This window comes from Oncorhynchus nerka, unplaced genomic scaffold, assembly GCF_034236695.1.
Source record: "Oncorhynchus nerka isolate Pitt River unplaced genomic scaffold, Oner_Uvic_2.0 unplaced_scaffold_1586, whole genome shotgun sequence".
In the NCBI taxonomy this organism is placed as follows: domain Eukaryota; kingdom Metazoa; phylum Chordata; class Actinopteri; order Salmoniformes; family Salmonidae; genus Oncorhynchus; species Oncorhynchus nerka.
Genome location: NW_027039730.1, coordinates 35,556 through 52,921, shown reverse-complemented (window position 1 = coordinate 52,921; position 17,366 = coordinate 35,556). Strand labels below are relative to the sequence as shown.

At 42.5% G+C, this 17,366-nt stretch overlaps 1 protein-coding gene across 1 annotated transcript; it reads right to left on the bottom strand.

The window, feature by feature from the left end:
• Window positions 1–460: 460 nt before the first annotated feature.
• LOC135568453 (GTPase IMAP family member 4-like) lies at window positions 461–17,095 on the bottom strand. The gene is made up of 5 exons (XM_065015234.1): window positions 16,321–17,095; window positions 14,872–15,501; window positions 3,865–3,873; window positions 1,342–2,253; window positions 461–786 (listed from the first exon to the last, which is right to left on the bottom strand). The coding sequence occupies exons 1-4, from the start codon at window positions 16,400–16,402 to the stop codon at window positions 1,346–1,348; spliced, it is 1,629 nt and encodes a 542-aa protein (XP_064871306.1). The 5' UTR covers window positions 16,403–17,095; the 3' UTR covers window positions 461–786; window positions 1,342–1,345.
• Between the last annotated feature and the right edge of the window lie 271 nt (window positions 17,096–17,366).

Below are 17,366 nucleotides of genomic sequence, written 5' to 3'. Positions count from 1 at the left end.
TGTGTATGTATCTGGTCATGTGTATATATCTGGTCATGTGTATATATCTGGTCATGTGTATATATCTGGTCATGTGTATATATCTGGTCATGTGTATGTATCTGGTCATGTGTATGTATCTGGTCATGTGTATGTGTATGTATCTGGTCATGTGTATGTGTATGTATCTGGTCATGTGTATGTATCTTCCAAATCTTGGAATGTTCTCAAACCATTACTGTCCATGATATCGGCATGGTTACGGATTCCACATTAGGACCATTGGGGAGATGCAAATGGCCGCCCTCCAGATAACAAGTCATTAGTGTGAAATAATACCCAACATCTGATCTGAGGCTTTTGACCATTCTTTGTTCTTAGTCATTGTTGGGGAAAAATGTGATCCAGGTCAGATGTTGGGTACTATATTAATTGAAAAGTATATGAATCCTATCTATTAAAATGTCACATTTGGGCACAATAAATTTAATTTATTTATTAATTTCTCAGAGATCAAATTCTATTTATATTATATAACACAATAATTCATCTTAATTTCAAAACAATCTGAGATGATGGATGTGGAAATCTTACTTCTTCTGGTCTTCTGAGTTGGAACTACCTGAGGTGAAATAGGTGCCCATGCACTGATAACCTTTAACAGCGGCTAATGTAGCCCCTGCTGTTAACGACCATGGAGAGCTGAACATGGCTCCCAACCCCAATGCAGCCGTACTGGCAAACGCTGACCACTTGCACTCATTCAATTTCTCTTCTCTTCTTCTTATTTCTTCCTGCTCCTGCATCCTATGGTAGATAAATTACAAGATTATGTCTTAATACTGTTTATGCATCGAATAAGGTTCCTTAGTACTGTCTCATCTGTGTCTGTGGAACTGAGTTGTGCCTCTGAAGCTTGGGCTGGCAATAGGTTTTTATCACCAAATCAAAAGACTCCATTCCATTCCATGATTAGTGTCTGTGTGCCTGTCTACCGGTGCCAGGCAGACCCTCCCTCCAGTTTATTTCTCCAAAATGGCAGATTAATTCTGGACCTCATCATTTGAGGGAAGGACCTGGTGTCTATGTTACATTAGTATTTATGTATAAACAAGCAGTAAATGACCCAGAGACCTGGTGTAAATCCTGCTGTCTGTTGCTTGATATCACAATGTACCTTTTTATAATTCTACACATCTGTTGACTGTCATGCACATCCAGGAGGATGAACTACAACATATTGTAGCTCTGTTCTGCTCATGGATCCCACTTCAGAGTCTGCGGTCGACCAGCTTCATTATTGCAATACTGAAACAATATTAAAAAAAGATAACTGTTTGAAGAAATTAAAGTCTCTCTCACTTGATTAGAATTTCCTCCACAGTCCTCTCTCTCTCTCTCTCTTGTTCTCTTCCTGCCTCCTCCTCTCCAGCGCTTCTGCTTCGATCTTCCTCTGGGCCTCCTGGTACATCTCAGTGATGTAGTGTTCCCCTCCATTGTCCTTCACCATCTCTTCTATCTTCCTCAACTCCTCCTCTCTCTTTATTTCCTCATTTCTCCTCACCTCCTCTCTTCTCACCTCCTCTTCCCGCTTCCTGATCGCCTCCTCTTGTTTCTCCATTTCTTCCTCTTTTTTCTTCCTCTCCTCCTCTTCGATCTTCCTCTGGACCTTCTGGTACACCTCATTGGTGTAGTGTTGTCCTCCGTTCCCCTTCACCATCTCCTCTATCTTCTTCAGCAGCTCTGGGACCTGAGTGTTGTCTTCTCTCTTGTCATTGATTAGGGAGTGATATCTGCCCCCACAGATATTGATGAGTTTCCGTAACTCTGGGCTCTTGGCCAGAAACTCTTTGACTGATTTTCCCTCCAGTTGATCTTCATGTGTGAACAGCAAGATGGTGTACATTGAGGCTTCTTCTCCAAAGTTCTTCTGGATCCACATCACAGTGTTCCTCTCCTCCTCTGTGAACCTCCCCAGTCTGATCACCAGCAGGAAGGCGTGGGGTCCTGGGACTGACATGTAGATGGCCTTCTCTATCTCACTTTTCATCTCTTCATTAGACATTGTTGTGTCATAGAGCCCCGGGGTGTCGATGACATCAGTCTTCCTCCCATCCACCACTCCACTCTGTTTCTCACAGTGAACAGTGACAGACTCAGGGGAGAAGGCATCTCTAAACACCTTTCTCCCCAGGATGGTGTTTCCTGTTGCACTCTTCCCTGCTCCAGTCTTCCCTACTAAAACTATCCTCAGGTCAGAGGGATGCCCTGAATCTGTGAAAACAGACAAGAAGTGCTTGAGTTGATAGTGATTGTCTCGATGAAAAGCTAATGAAATGTGTGTTTGTGTATCAGGCAGATGTGCGCAGACGGATCTGCAGAGCAGATGCCCCTTTGTCCCTCCAGTCTCCCTTCTGGGTTGTAGTATCATTTTAAAATACATGTTTCTGTCATTGTTGTTTGGAACCCACTACTCGCAAGTTGTTGTCAAATTCGTCACCCTCCACCCCATACGTAGGTTGCACCTGTTTACCAGTCTGCCCTGTAAGGAGATTGAACCTGTTTACCAGTCTGCCCTGTAAGGAGATTGAACCTGTTTACCAGTCTGCCCTGTAAGGGGATTGAACCTGCCCAGTATCCAAACATGGATGGCTTGAGAGACCTTAACATTTGTTTAACACTTGATTTAGCCTACATCATCATCCACATTCAGTCTGATTGGCTGATAGGAGCAGAAAGAGAGGAAGAAGAGACTTCAGTCTGATTGGCTGATAGGAGCAGTAAGAGAGGAAGAAGAGACTTCAGTCTGATTGGCTGATAGGAGCAGAAAGAGAGGACGAAGAGACTTCAGTCTGATTGGCTGATAGGAGCAGTAAGAGAGGAAGAAGAGACTTCAGTCTGATTGTCTTTTCTTCTTCTCTATGCTCCTATCAGCTAAAGGTAAATCACAACCAGTAAAATAAATACATCTAACCAGCATCAATCATCAACATGAATGATCAGCTGATAGCCCACCCTCTTTTCTCCATGTCAATCATGTCTTTAGGAGGCGCTGAAATAGCTTGTTTACAGTTTATAATGAAATAAATAGGTATATTTAAACATGTTACATTTACACCGCAGTGGCATGTGGTATTTTCTCAATTTTGCACTTTTTTCATTTTGAAAAGTCTGTGCACGGCCCTGGTGTGTGTTTGAGCAGCATGTATATGTGTACGGCCCTGGTGTGTGTTTGAGCAGCATGTATATGTGCACGGCCCTGGTGTGTGTTTGAGCAGCATGTATATGTGTACGGCCCTGGTGTGTGTTTGAGCAGCATGTATATGTGCACGGCCCTGTTGTGTGTTTGAGCAGCATGTATATGTGCACGGCCCTGGTGTGTGTTTGAGCAGCATGTATATGTGCACGGCCCTGGTGTGTGTTTGAGCAGCATGTATATGTGCACGGCCCTGGTGTGTGTTTGAGCAGCATGTATATGTGCACGGCCCTGGTGTGTGTTTGAGCAGCATGTATATGTGTACGGCCCTGGTGTGTGTTTGAGCAGCATGTATATGTGCACGGCCCTGGTGTGTGTTTGAGCAGCATGTATATGTGCACGGCCCTGGTGTGTGTTTGAGCAGCATGTATATGTGCACTGCCCTGGTGTGTGTTTGAGCAGCATATATATGTACGGCCCTGGTGTGTGTTTGAGCAGCATGTATATGCACGGCCCTGGTGTGTGTTTGAGCAGCATGTATATGTGCACGGCCCTGGTGTGTGTTTGAGCAGCATGTATATGTGCACGGCCCTGGTGTGTGTTTGAGCAGCATGTATCTGTGAACGTGGGTATGTTCTGTACCTTGGCATTGACCAGTGAAGGCTTGCAGACAGAGTGTCAACAGGAACAGAATCTTCAGAGTCCCTCTTCCACGTTCCATCTCTGCTACAGTCGGCCAATCAAAAACATAGAAACAGACGATGACCTTATTACAAAAAACAAAGTCCACATAAACAAAATTATAATTTATTCTCAGCCGCTTCACTTTAAAACAATATGAACTATAAGAAGAGTAATGCTATGTGGTGTTATTTGACTTTAAAACAACATGAACTATAAGAAGAGTAATGCTATGTGGTGTTATTTGACTTTAAAACAACATGAACTATAAGAAGAGTAATGCTATGTGGTGTTATTTGACTTTAAAACAACATGAACTATAAGAAGATGCTATGTGATGTAACTATTGTAAAACAAAGTACATTCCCTAACAACGTAGCCTATATTAGGAAAACATAATGTACTCATATAGGGGGTGTCAAATTACATCCTAAACATGCTTATCATTCTACAGTTGACATTCTGCTATATGGTGGGACCAGATAGACCAGGGAGGCAACTCCAGTTTTCTGGGGCCTGATTGGTGTCACACGTTCCCCCAGTCCTGTAGCTAAAACACCTGATTCTGAAGACCATCATTAGTTGATTACTGGAGCCAGGTGTGTTAGCTGGGGATAAAGGATGATCGTGGTTCCCTGCACAGGAGTTTCATTGCAGAAGATATAGGAGGAGGGGCTCAATGTAACGGCTGGAATGGAATCATTGGAACGGAGTCAAACACGTTGTTTCCATGAGTTTGATGTGTAGGTACCATTACATGTATTCCATTCCAGCCATTACAATAAACCACCCCTCCTATGGCTCCTCCCACCAGCCTCCTCTGTCTGACATGTAAAATACCTATCCAGGCATTACAATACACCATCCCTCCTATGGCTCCTCCCACCAGCCTGCTCTGTCTGACATGTAAAATACCTATCCAGGCATTACAATACACCATCCCTCCTATGGCTCCTCCCACCAGCCTGCTCTGTCTGACATGTAAAATACCTATCCAGGCATTACAATACACCATCCCTCCTATGGCTCCTCCCACCAGCCTGCTCTGTCTGACATGTAAAATACCTATCCAGGCATTACAATAAGCCATCCCTCCTATGGCTCCTCCCACCAGCCTCCAGGCATTATAATATCTGTCATACATCATCAATTAGATATATAGCAGGGTTACCCAACTCGCGGCCCACAGGCTGAATTTAATTTATAGGCTACTTAACCCTTGAACACTCTTAGGTAAATATCATAGACCCAGACCTGTTCTACACTATCTCATCCTAGACCCTCTGGTTTCTATTTAATTAAACAAGATAAATGTTTCAGGTAAAAGTGAAAAACATAATTCTCCTTTCATTGTTATCCAATATTAAACCACATGTATAAATACAAACAGAAGAATGTGATTGTTGACTTTCCAAGAAACTTGTTTATTTTGATTAAATTGTCTTGACATGTCTAGTGATGTCATTGTTTGATTATGTATGCATCAATGTCAACAAACCTGGTATAAATCAAATGTTTACTCCATATTGTGCTACAATTATTACAATACATTGTTGTACATTTCATTAGTAAGGTAGTTAAGTTGAATACTCACTTTTAGTGTAGTTGCACGTGTCTGTTAATTGTCCCCTGTTGTGACTGTGAGAGCTGAAGCTATGTGCTGCAATTTATAGTCAGAGTTAAGTTTCGTTTCACCTGTAACTAGTCATTTCTAGCCAATGAGAGGAGTAATTCACCTCAGGACAGGCAGAGGCTGAAATCTGATTGGGTGTCACTATTATCAACCTCCTCTGACAACTCAACCTTGGATTAGCCACAACTCTGGGTTAAATGAAATGTGTTGGACACAGACCTCTTCTTCTGGGAAAAAGGTTCAAATTAAAATAGCAAATGAAACATTTTCAAATGTAACTATGTAGTTGTCTAACCTGGTCCCAGATCTGTTTGTTCTCTTTCCAACTCCATTGATCACTATATACTGTAGTTGCCTAACCTGGTCCCAGATCTGGTTGTTCTCTTTCCAACTCCATTGATCACTATATACTGTAGTTGTCTAACCTGGTCCCAGATCTGTTTGTTCTCTTTCCAACTCCATTGATCACTATATACTGTAGTTGTCTAGCCTGGTCCCAGATCTGTTTGCTCTCTTTCCAACTCCATTGATCACTATATACTGTAGTTGTCTAACCTGGTCCCAGATCTGTTTGTTCTCTTTCCAACTCCATTGATCACTATATACTGTAGTTGTCTAACCTGGTCCCAGATCTGTTTGTTCTCTTTCCAACTCCATTGATCACTATATACTGTAGTTGCCTAGCCTGGTCCCAGATCTGTTTGATCTCTTTCCAACTCCATTGATCACTATATACTGTAGTTGCCAAGCCTGGTCTCAGATCTGTTTGTTCTCTCTCCAACTCCATTGATCACTATCAAGCCATGACAATGAGTGACAAGGAGATTTAATAATACCACAAACAGCCTGCCGCTTAGGCTCATAGTTGCCTAAGTCTTCTAATGTAATCGTTGTACGTAATTTAATTAGTAAGGTAGTTAAGTTGAATACTCGCTGTTAGTGAAGCTATTAGCTGGACCTTACAGGTAACTACCAAAATAAAGGAAACACCAACATAATGTGTGTTAACAGGGCGTTGGACACCACGAAGTGCCAGAACTGCTTCAATGCACATAGACTCTACAAGTGTCTAGAACTCTATTGTTTGGTTGATGGTGGTGGAAACGCTCTCTCAGGTGTTGATCCAGAGTCTCCCTTAAGGGTTCAACTGGGTTGAGATTTGGTGACTGAGACAGCCAGGGCATATGGTTTACATAGTTTTCATGCTCATCAAACCATTCAGTGACCTCTCATACCCTGTGGACGGGGGCATTATCATCCTGGAAGAGACGACTCCCATCAGGATAGACATTATTCACCACAGGTTGAAGGTGATCACTCAGAATGGCTGTGTATTTACTGGTGTTTACCTTGGTCTCTAAGTGGTTGAGTGGACTAAACCACGCCAGGAAAATGCACCCCACAACATAACAGAGCTGACAGAACCCTCAATTACTCAAGTGTTTCTTTTATTTTGGCAGTTACCTGTACATTCCGAGTTAAGTTTCATTTCCCCTGTAACCAGTCATTTATAGCCAATGAGAGAGTGTTACTAGGCAAAGAATAATTAAACTCAGAACACGCAGAGTCTGAATTCTGGTTGGGTGTCACTATTACCAACATCCTTCTGACAATTCACAACATTGGCTGTCTGCCCAGAATCAGAGATGAGAGCAGAAGAAGAGTTGTTTGAAGATGAAAGCGCATCGAGAACCATTAGTGAGAAGGATGGGTGGACAACAGTGAAGTCCAAGAATTGAACAAAAAGGGCAACAATTGTTGTGGAAAATGAGTCTGTTGAATCGTTGCTTGTCGGAGTATGTTGTTTTTTTATAAAGATGTTTATTTGGGAAACTCGTTTGAAGTCACAAGGATGCTGAAGAAGCTTTGGAAAAAGTGGATGCAGTCAAAGTAGATGTCACTTTAATATAGTACCTTGCATTACTCATCTCATATGTATATACAGTATTCTATACTATCTACACGGAACCCAAACCGGCTATGCGACATCGTACATACATTTATTTTGTCCCCCCACACCACACGCAGGTTAAAATATCAAAACAAACTCTGAACCACTGACATTCATTTGGGGACAGGTTGAAAAGCATTAAACATGTATGGCAACTTAGCTAGCTGGCACTTGCTAACTAATTTGTCCTATTTAGCTAGCTGGCACTTGCTAACTAATTTGTCCTATTTAGCTAGCTGGCACTTGCTAACTAATTTGTCCTATTTAGCTAGCTGGCACTTGCTAACTAATTTGTCCTATTTAGCTAGCTGGCACTTGCTAACTAATTTGTCCTATTTAGCTAGCTGGCACTTGCTAACTAATTTGTCCTATTTAGCTAGCTGGCACTTGCTAACTAATTTGTCCTATTTAGCTAGCTTGCTTATATATTCCTTTCCTTTACTTAGATTTGTGTGAATTAGGTATTTGATAGATATTACCTGTTAGATGTTGCTGAACTGTCGGAACTAGAAGCACAAGCATTTCGCTACACTTGCAATAACATCTGCTAAACATGTGTATGTGACCAATAACATCTGCTAACCATTTGTATGTGACCAATAACATCTGCTAACCATGTGTATATGACCAATAACATCTGCTAAACATGTGTATGTGACCAATAACATCTGCTAACCATTTGTATGTGACCAATAACATCTGCTAACCATGTGTATATGACCAATAACATCTGCTAACCATGTGTATGTGACCAATAACATCTGCTAACCATGTGTGTGTGACCAATAACATCTGCTAACCATGTGTATGTTACCAATAACATATGCTAACCATGTGTATGTGACCAATAACATCTGCTAACCATGTGTATGTGACCAATAACATCTGCTAACCATGTGTATGTGACCAATAACATCTGCTAACCATGTGTATGTGACCAATCACATCTGCTAACCATGTGTATGTGACCAATAACATCTGCTAACCATGTGTATGTGACCAATCACATCTGCTAACCATGTGTATGTGACCAATCACATCTGCTAACCATGTGTATGTGACCAATCACATCTGCTAACCATGTGTATGTGACCAATAACATCTGCTAACCATGTGTATGTGACCAATCACATCTGCTAACCATGTGTATGTGACCAATAACATCTGCTAACCATGTGTATGTGACCAATAACATCTGCTAACCATGTGTATGTGACCAATAACATCTGCTAACCATGTGTATGTGACCAATAACATCTGCTAACCATGTGTATGTGACCAATAACATCTGCTAACCATGTGTGTGTGACCAATAACATCTGCTAACCATGTGTATGTTACCAATAACATCTGCTAACCATGTGTATGTGACCAATAACATCTGCTAACCATGTGTATGTGACCAATAACATCTGCTAACCATGTGTATGTGACCAATAACATCAGCTAACCACATGTATGTGACCAATAACATCTGCTAACCATGTGTATGTGACCAATAACATCTGCTAACCATGTGTATGTGACCAATAACATCAGCTAACCACATGTATGTGACCAATAACATCTGCTAACCATGTGTATGTGACCAATATCATCTGCTAACCATGTGTATGTAACCAATAACATCTGCTAACCATGTGTATGTGACCAATAACATCTGCTAACCATGTGTGTGTGACCAATAACATCTGCTAACCATGTGTATGTGACCAATAACATCTGCTAACCATGTGTATGTGACCAATAACATCTGCTAACCATGTGTATGTGACCAATAACATCTGCTAACCATGTGTATGTGACCAATAACATCTGCTAACCATGTGTATGTGACCAATAACATCTGCTAACCATGTGTATGTGACCAATAACATCTGCTAACCATGTGTATGTGACCAATCACATCTGCTAACCATGTGTATGTGACCAATAACATCTGCTAACCATGTGTATGTGACCAATCACATCTGCTAACCATGTGTATGTGACCAATAACATCTGCTAACCATGTGTATGTGACCAATCACATCTGCTAACCATGTGTATGTGACCAATAACATCTGCTAACCATGTGTATGTGACCAATCACATCTGCTAACCATGTGTATGTAACCAATAACATCTGCTAACCATGTGTATGTGACCAATAACATCTGCTAACCATGTGTATGTGACCAATAGCATCTGCTAACCATGTGTATGTGACCAATAACATCTGCTAACCATGTGTATGTAACCAATAACATCTGCTAACCATGTGTATGTGACCAATAACATCTGCTAACCATGTGTATGTGACCAATAACATCTGCTAACCATGTGTATGTAACCAATAACATCTGCTAACCACGTGTATGTGACCAATAACATCTGCTAACCATGTGTATGTGACCAATAACATCTGCTAACCATGTGTATGTAACCAATAACATCTGCTAACCATGTGTATGTGACCAATCACATCTGCTAACCATGTGTATGTGACCAATAACATCTGCTAACCATGTGTATGTGACCAATAACATCTGCTAACCATGTGTATGTGACCAATAGCATCTGCTAACCATGTGTATGTGACCAATAACATCTGCTAACCACGTGTATGTGACCAATAACATCTGCTAACCATGTGTATGTGACCAATAACATCTGCTAACCATGTGTATGTGACCAATAACATCTGCTAACCATGTGTATGTGACCAATAACATCTGCTAACCATGTGTATGTGACCAATAACATCTGCTAACCATGTGTATGTGACCAATAACATCTGCTAACCATGTGTATGTAACCAATAACATCTGCTAACCATGTGTATGTGACCAATAACATTTGATGTGATTTGATTTGATATCGTTTATAAAGCTGGGAGGTATAAGATGATGCAATGCAAGAAATATACAAGAATTACAAGAATATACAAGAATATACAAGAATATACAAGAATATACAAGAATATATAAAGCTGTATAAGATACTCTGAAGCAACACAATGTAATGCAATAAATGTACAAGAATTTGCCACGTTTCAAGTGTTTGCAGACGGAAGGAAAATGTTATTGAAGAGTCTGTGAATGTAAAATGTTGCAAATCTGGTGTGGATCATATTCCCTAATTCCCAGAGTGCCCTGTTAGGGTGAAAGAGGTTGAGGGGTCAAGGATTAGGGCTGTAGAACAAATCTCCTATGTGGAGGCAGGGAAGAGAGTTGAAAGGGCAAGAAGTCACAGTTCTGAAGAAGAGATGGAGGTTGATGCATCGTAAACAGTTGCAAATGTTATACAGTGGGGCAAAAAAGTATTTAGTCAGCCACCAATTGTGCAAGTTCTCCCACTTAATGAGATGAAAGAGGCCTGTACATTTTCATCATAGGTACACTTCAACAATGACACACTAGGTACACTTCAACAATGAAAATTAGAAGAAAAAAATCCAGAAAATCACATTGTAGGATTTTTAATGAATTTATTTGCAAATGATGGTGTAGGGTGCCATTTGTGACTCATACTACATGTGCCGATGTCTCTTTAGATAAATATCTTATAAATATCTTATATTTAGTAGTGCACTAGGGTCCTGGTTAAAGTAGTGCACTAGGGGCCTGGTAGAAAGTAGTGCACTAGGGTCCTGGTAGAAAGTAGTGCACTAGGGTCCTGGTAGAAAGTAGTGCACTAGGGTTTGGTAGAAAGTAGTGCACTAGGGTCCTGGTAGAAAGTAGTGCACTAGGGTCCTGGTAGAAAGTAGTGCACTAGGGTCCTGGTAGAAAGTAGTGCACTAGGTCCTGGTAGAAAGTAGTGCACTAGGTCCTGGTAGAAAGTAGTGCACTAGGGGCCTGGTAGAAAGTAGTGCACTAGGGGCCTGGTAGAAAGTAGTGCACTAGGGGCCTGGTAGAAAGTAGTGCACTAGGGGCCTGGTAGAAAGTAGTGCACTAGGGTCCTGGTAGAAAGTAGTGCACTATTACACGGAATATGGTGACTATAGTAGCTGCTGTTATTTGTCCTGTTTCACACTTGTCCAGGTGTTTCTCACATATCCAAACAGCCGCAGAGTGCTGGAGTTTTAGACAGGGTCAGACATTATCAACACCCACAGAGAGCTGGAGTCTTTAGACAGGGTCAGACATTATCAACACCCACAGAGAGCTGGAGTCTTTAGACAGGGTCAGACATTATCAACACCCACAGAGAGCTGGGGTCTTTAGACAGGGTCAGACATTATCAACACCCACAGAGAGCCGGGGTCTTTAGACAGGGTCAGACATTATCAACACCCACAGAGAGCTGGAGTCTTTAGACAGGGTCAGACATTATCAACACCCACAGAGAGCTGGGGTCTTTAGACAGGGTCAGACATTATCAACACCCACAGAGAGCTGGGGTCTTTAGACAGGGTCAGACATTATCAACACCCACAGAGAACTGGAGTCTTTAGACAGGGTCAGACATTATCAACACCCACAGAGAGCTGGGATCTTTAGACAGGGTCAGACATTATCAACACCCACAGAGAGCTGGGGTCTTTAGACAGGGTCAGACATTATCAACACCCACAGAGAACTGGAGTCTTTAGACAGGGTCAGACATTATCAACACCCACAGAGAGCTGGGGTCTTTAGACAGGGTCAGACATTATCAACACCCACAGAGAGCTGGGGTCTTTAGACAGGTTCAGATATTATCAACGACATGCCTGGAGCAATTGAGGTTAAATGCCTTGCTCAAGGGCACAATGACACATTTTTCACCTTGTCTGCTCCTGGAGTTGAACTAGCGACCTTACGAATCCCAGCCTGTGTGTCTGTCTATACAGTATTGGATTGAATCCCAGCCTATGTGTGTCTGTACAGTATTGGATTGAATCCCAGCCTGTGTGTCTGTCTGTACAGTATTGGATTGAATCCCAGCCTGTGTGTCTGTCTATACAGTATTGGATTGAATCCCAGTATGTGTGTGTCTATACAGTTGACCATAATTTCTCATGTTGATAGTGGAGTCTCTTCTAGTTCTAAAGCACAGTTGCGTTCTAATACAGTATAATGGAACCCTTCTACTTTACAATGGGAGTGTAACAATGGAGCAGAACGTTCTGTTTTCTCTTTTCCAAACTGGTTGAACGGCTATTTAACCCTGTAACCCAGCAACAAGTCTGGCTGATACAAAGTCTGGCTACTCAAAGTCCTGCTGACTTCAGTCTTGAAAGGCTATTTTGATGTTGTCAGTATGATGACAAGGCACATTTCTCTCTCACTCGCTCTCTCAAATGTGAAATAAATCTGTTGTAAAGATTTTGTTCTTTGAAAGAAATGTGAGGAAAGGATTTTCTGGATTTCACATAGTTTAAATCTGGGGAAATCAAACAAGCAACAATTAGTTATTACTAACGACTAAAGGTTGTCCATCAAATGTCCTTCAAAGATTGATACATCATAAAACATTATACAGCACAAGCACAACATACTAATAATCAAATTAATAGACTTCTATATTTATACTAATAATCAAATTAATAGACTTCTATATTTATACTAATAATCAAATTAATAGACTTCTATATTTATACTAATAATCAAATTAATAGACTTCTATATTTATACTAATAATCAAATTAATAGACTTCTATATTTATATAATATATAATCCCTCTATATCCCTTTCAGTAGGTCTACGATACAAAATCCCTCTTTGTAATTGTTAAAGTAATGTTCTTTTCCCAAGTACAGTAGAAATACAGTAATGAGGTATAGTAGAAATACAGTAATGAGGTACAGTAGAAATACAGTTGTGACGTACAGTACATTACAACATTACTCACTGTGTTCGTCATGTGGTGTTTAACACAAAGAGGGGGGGTAGAGGGAGAACACAGACCAGGGAGGGAGGGTAGAGGGAGAACACAGACCAGGGAGGGAGGGTAGAGGGAGAACACAGACCAGGGAGGGAGGGTAGAGGGAGAACACAGACCAGGGAGGGAGGGTAGAGGGAGAACACAGACTAGGGAGGGAGGGTAGAGGGAGAACACAGACCAGGGAGGGAGGGTAGAGGGAGAACACAGACTAGGGAGGGGGTAGAGGGAGAACACAGACCAGGGAGGGAGGGTAGAGGGAGAACACAGACTAGGGAGGGAGGGTAGAGGGAGAACACAGACCAGGGAGGGAGGGTAGAGGGAGAACACAGACCAGGGAGGGAGGGTAGAGGGAGAACACAGACCAGGGAGGGAGGGTAGAGGGAGAACACAGACCAGGGAGGAAGGATAGAGGGAGAACACAGACTAGGGAGGGAGAACACAGACCAGGGAGGAAGGATAGAGGGAGAACACAGACCAGGGAGGGAGGGTAGAGGGAGAACACAGACCAGGGAGGGAGGGTAGAGGGAGAACACAGACCAGGGAGGGAGGGTAGAGGGAGAACACAGACCAGGGAGGAAGGATAGAGGGAGAACACAGACCAGGGAGGGAGGGTAGAGGGAGAACACAGACCAGGGAGGAAGGATAGAGGGAGAACACAGACCAGGGAGGGAGGGTAGAGGGAGAACACAGACCAGGGAGGAAGGATAGAGGGAGAACACAGACCAGGGAGGAAGGATAGAGGGAGAACACAGACCAGGGAGGAAGGATAGAGGGAGAACACAGACCAGTGAGGGAGGGTAGATACATCAATACTGTAGATATCTAGATACCTAGAATGTCTTTACCCATTATAACTTATTAACTATCTCTGAGTTAATGAAACATGATTTCAGATTTTTTTCTGTCTGTTTGTTTTTGTTGAGTTAAAAATGTCATCCTACAGTATGTTATTATCCCTAAGCCTCTGAATAATAAACATTGTAAATAACTGATCATATTAGAAAGTGTTGAACAATCAAACAATGATGGTTGTCATTGTACAGTATATTCTACTGCTACTACTTGACATTAAGATGTGGAAGAGATTGGTACTTCACACTGCCTCCTCTTCCTCATCTTTACTTAAATTAGAATTGTAAAGATTGTCTTCCTCATTTAATCAGAATCGTCTAAATGTTCAGCTATTTCATTTGCAAATACAGCAGCTCCAACTGGAATTGCTAATGGTCCTGCTACCACCGCTGTGAAAACAGTTGCTAACAATCCCAAAAAGCCATTTGACGACGACTTCCTCGTCCTCTGCTGTCTCGTCCTCTCCTCCTCTCTCGCCTTTGCTACCTGTTTTCTGATCTCCTCCTCATGTTTCTTCTTATCCTCCTTTCTCTTCTCCTCCTCCTGTCTCTTCCTCTCCTCCTCTCTCGCCTTCTCTACCCATTTTCTGATCTCCTCCTCTTGTTTCTTCTTCTCCTCCTGTCTCTTCCTTTCCTCCTCTCTCGCCTTCTCTTCCCGTTTTCTGATCTCCTCCTCTTGTTTCTTCTTCGCCTCCTCCTCTCTCTCCTTCTTCTCCTGTCTCTTCCTCTCCTCCTCCTCTTCGATCTTCCTCTGGACCTCCTGGTACATCTCATTGGTGTAGTGTTTTCCTCCATTCTTCATCACCATCTCATCTATCTTCTTCAGCAGCTCTGGGACCTGAGTGTTGTCATTCTTCTTTTTATTATTGAAGACATGATTTCTGCCCTTAAAGACCTTGACGAGTTTCATAAGCTCCTCACTCTCACTTAGAAAGTCCACCATTGATTTGTCTTCCAGCTGGTCTCCTCCGGTGAACAGAATGATGGTGTACATTGAGGCTTCTTCTCCAAAGTTCTCCTGGATCCACTTCACAGTGTTCCTCTCCTCCTCTGTGAACCTCCCCAGTCTGATCACCAGCAGGAAGGCGTGGGGTCCTGGTACTGACATGTAGATGGCCTTTTCTATCTCACTTTTCATCTCTTCTTTAGACATTGTTGTGTCATAGAGCCCCGGGGTGTCGATGACATCAATCTTCCTCCCATCCACCACTCCACTCTGTTTCTCACAGTGATCAGTGACAGACTCAGGGGAGAAGTCTACTTTAAACCCCTCCCTCCTCAGGATGGTGTTTCCTGTTGAACTCTTCCCTGATCCAGTCTTCCCCACCAGAACTATCCTCAGATCAGAGGGATGCCCTGAATCTGTGAAAACAGACAAGAAGTGCTTGAGTTGATAGTGATTGTCTTGATGAAAACCTAATGAAATGTGTGTGTGTCAGGCTCTAACCGTGCAGAGCACAAGCCCCATTGTCATTCCAGTCTCTAAAGCACCCTTTTGGGTGGTGATATAATTTCCCCCACTTGTTCAGAACCCACTGCTAGCAAGTTGTCGTCCAGTTCATCACCCCCCACCCCATCCGTTGGTTGAGCCTGTTTCCCAGTCTGGCCTGTAAGGAGACGTCCAGCTTGAAAGACCTTAACATTTATTTAACACTTGATAATACTTGATTTAGCCTACATCATCATCCATATTCAGTCTGATTGGCTGATTGGAGCAGAGAGAGAGAGAGAGAGAGAGGAGGAAAATACTTCAGTCTGGTTGAGAGAGAGAGAGAGAGAGAGAGAGAGAACGAACTTCAGTCTGGTTGGCAGAGAGAGAGAGAGAGAGAGAGAGAGAGAGAGAACGAACTTCAGTCTGGTTGGCTGATAGGAGCAGAGAGGATAAGAAAAAGCTAAGGTAAATTACAATCAGTAAAATGAATAAAGCTAACTAGCAGATGAACATCAATCATCAACATCAATGATCAGCTGATAACCCCCCTTCTTTTCCCCATGTCAATCATGTCTTTATGAGGCGCTGAACTAGTTTGTAATGATGAGTGTGTTGTATACATAAATAGGCCTATTTAAAAATGTACTCTACAGAGGCATTTGGTATTTTCTAGATTTCGCCCTATTTTTTATATTTTGAGCACCTGCCCCCTGCTGTGTGTGTGTGTGTGTGTGTGTGTGTGTGTGTACCTTGGCATTGAACAGTGAAGGCTTGCAGACAGAGTGTCAACAGTAACAGAATCTTCAGAGTCCCTCCTCTTCTTTGTCCCATATCTGTTACAGTGACCAATCAAAATTGGAATTAGATGATGATCTCATTACAAATAACAAAGTCCACAAACTAAATTAGAATTTCTTCTCAGCTATTTCACTGTCAAACAATGTAAACCAGGTGCGTAAAACTCATGGAGGCCTAATGTCTGCAGGTTGTTGTTTTTTCCTTTCAATTAAGACCTAGACAACCAGATGAGGACAGTTCCTTACTAATTAAGGACTTTACTTCATCAATCAAGTACAAGGAAAGAGGGAAAACCTGTAGACCAGGGCAGCCCAACCCTATTCCTGGAGATCTACTGCCCTGTAGGTTTTCAGTCCAACCCTAATTCAGCATCTCCAGGAAGAGGTTTGAACTGGAAACCAACAGGACAGTAGATCTACAGGAAGAGGATGGAACTGGAAACCGACAGGACAGTAGATCTCCAGGAAGAGGGTTGAACTGGAAACCGACAGGACAGTAGATCTCCAGGAAGAGGGTTGAACTGGAAACCGACAGGACAGTAGATCTCCAGGAAGAGGGTTGGACTGGAAACCGACAGGACAGTAGATCTCCAAGAAGAGGGTTGAACTGGAATCCGACAGGACAGTAGATCTCCAAGAAGAGGGTTGAACTGGATTCCGACAGGACAGTAGATCTCCAGGAAGAGGGTTGAACTGGAAACCGACAGGACAGTAGATCTCCAGGAAGAGGGTTGGACTGGAAACCGACAGGACAGTAGATCTCCAGGAAGAGGGTTGAACTGGAAACCGACAGGACAGTAGATCTCCAGGAAGAGGGTTGGACTGGAAACCAACAGGACAGTAGATCTCCAGGAAGAGGGTTGAACTGGAAACCAACAGGACAGTAGATCTCCAGGAAGAGGGTTGAACTGGAAACCAACAGGACAGTAGATCTCCAGGAAGAGGTTTGAACTGGAAACCAACAGGACAGTAGATCTCCAGGAAGAGGGTTGGACTGG

Excerpts from the sequence above, each read along its gene's own strand:
- LOC135568453 (XM_065015234.1), bottom strand. The coding sequence starts at position 16,402 with ATGGGACAAAGAAGAGGAGGGACTCTGAAGATTCTGTTACTGTTGACA. Across the intron at positions 15,502-16,320 it reads CTTCACTGTTCAATGCCAAG|ATTCAGGGCATCCCTCTGAT; the intron begins GTACACACACAC and ends CTGTTTTCACAG.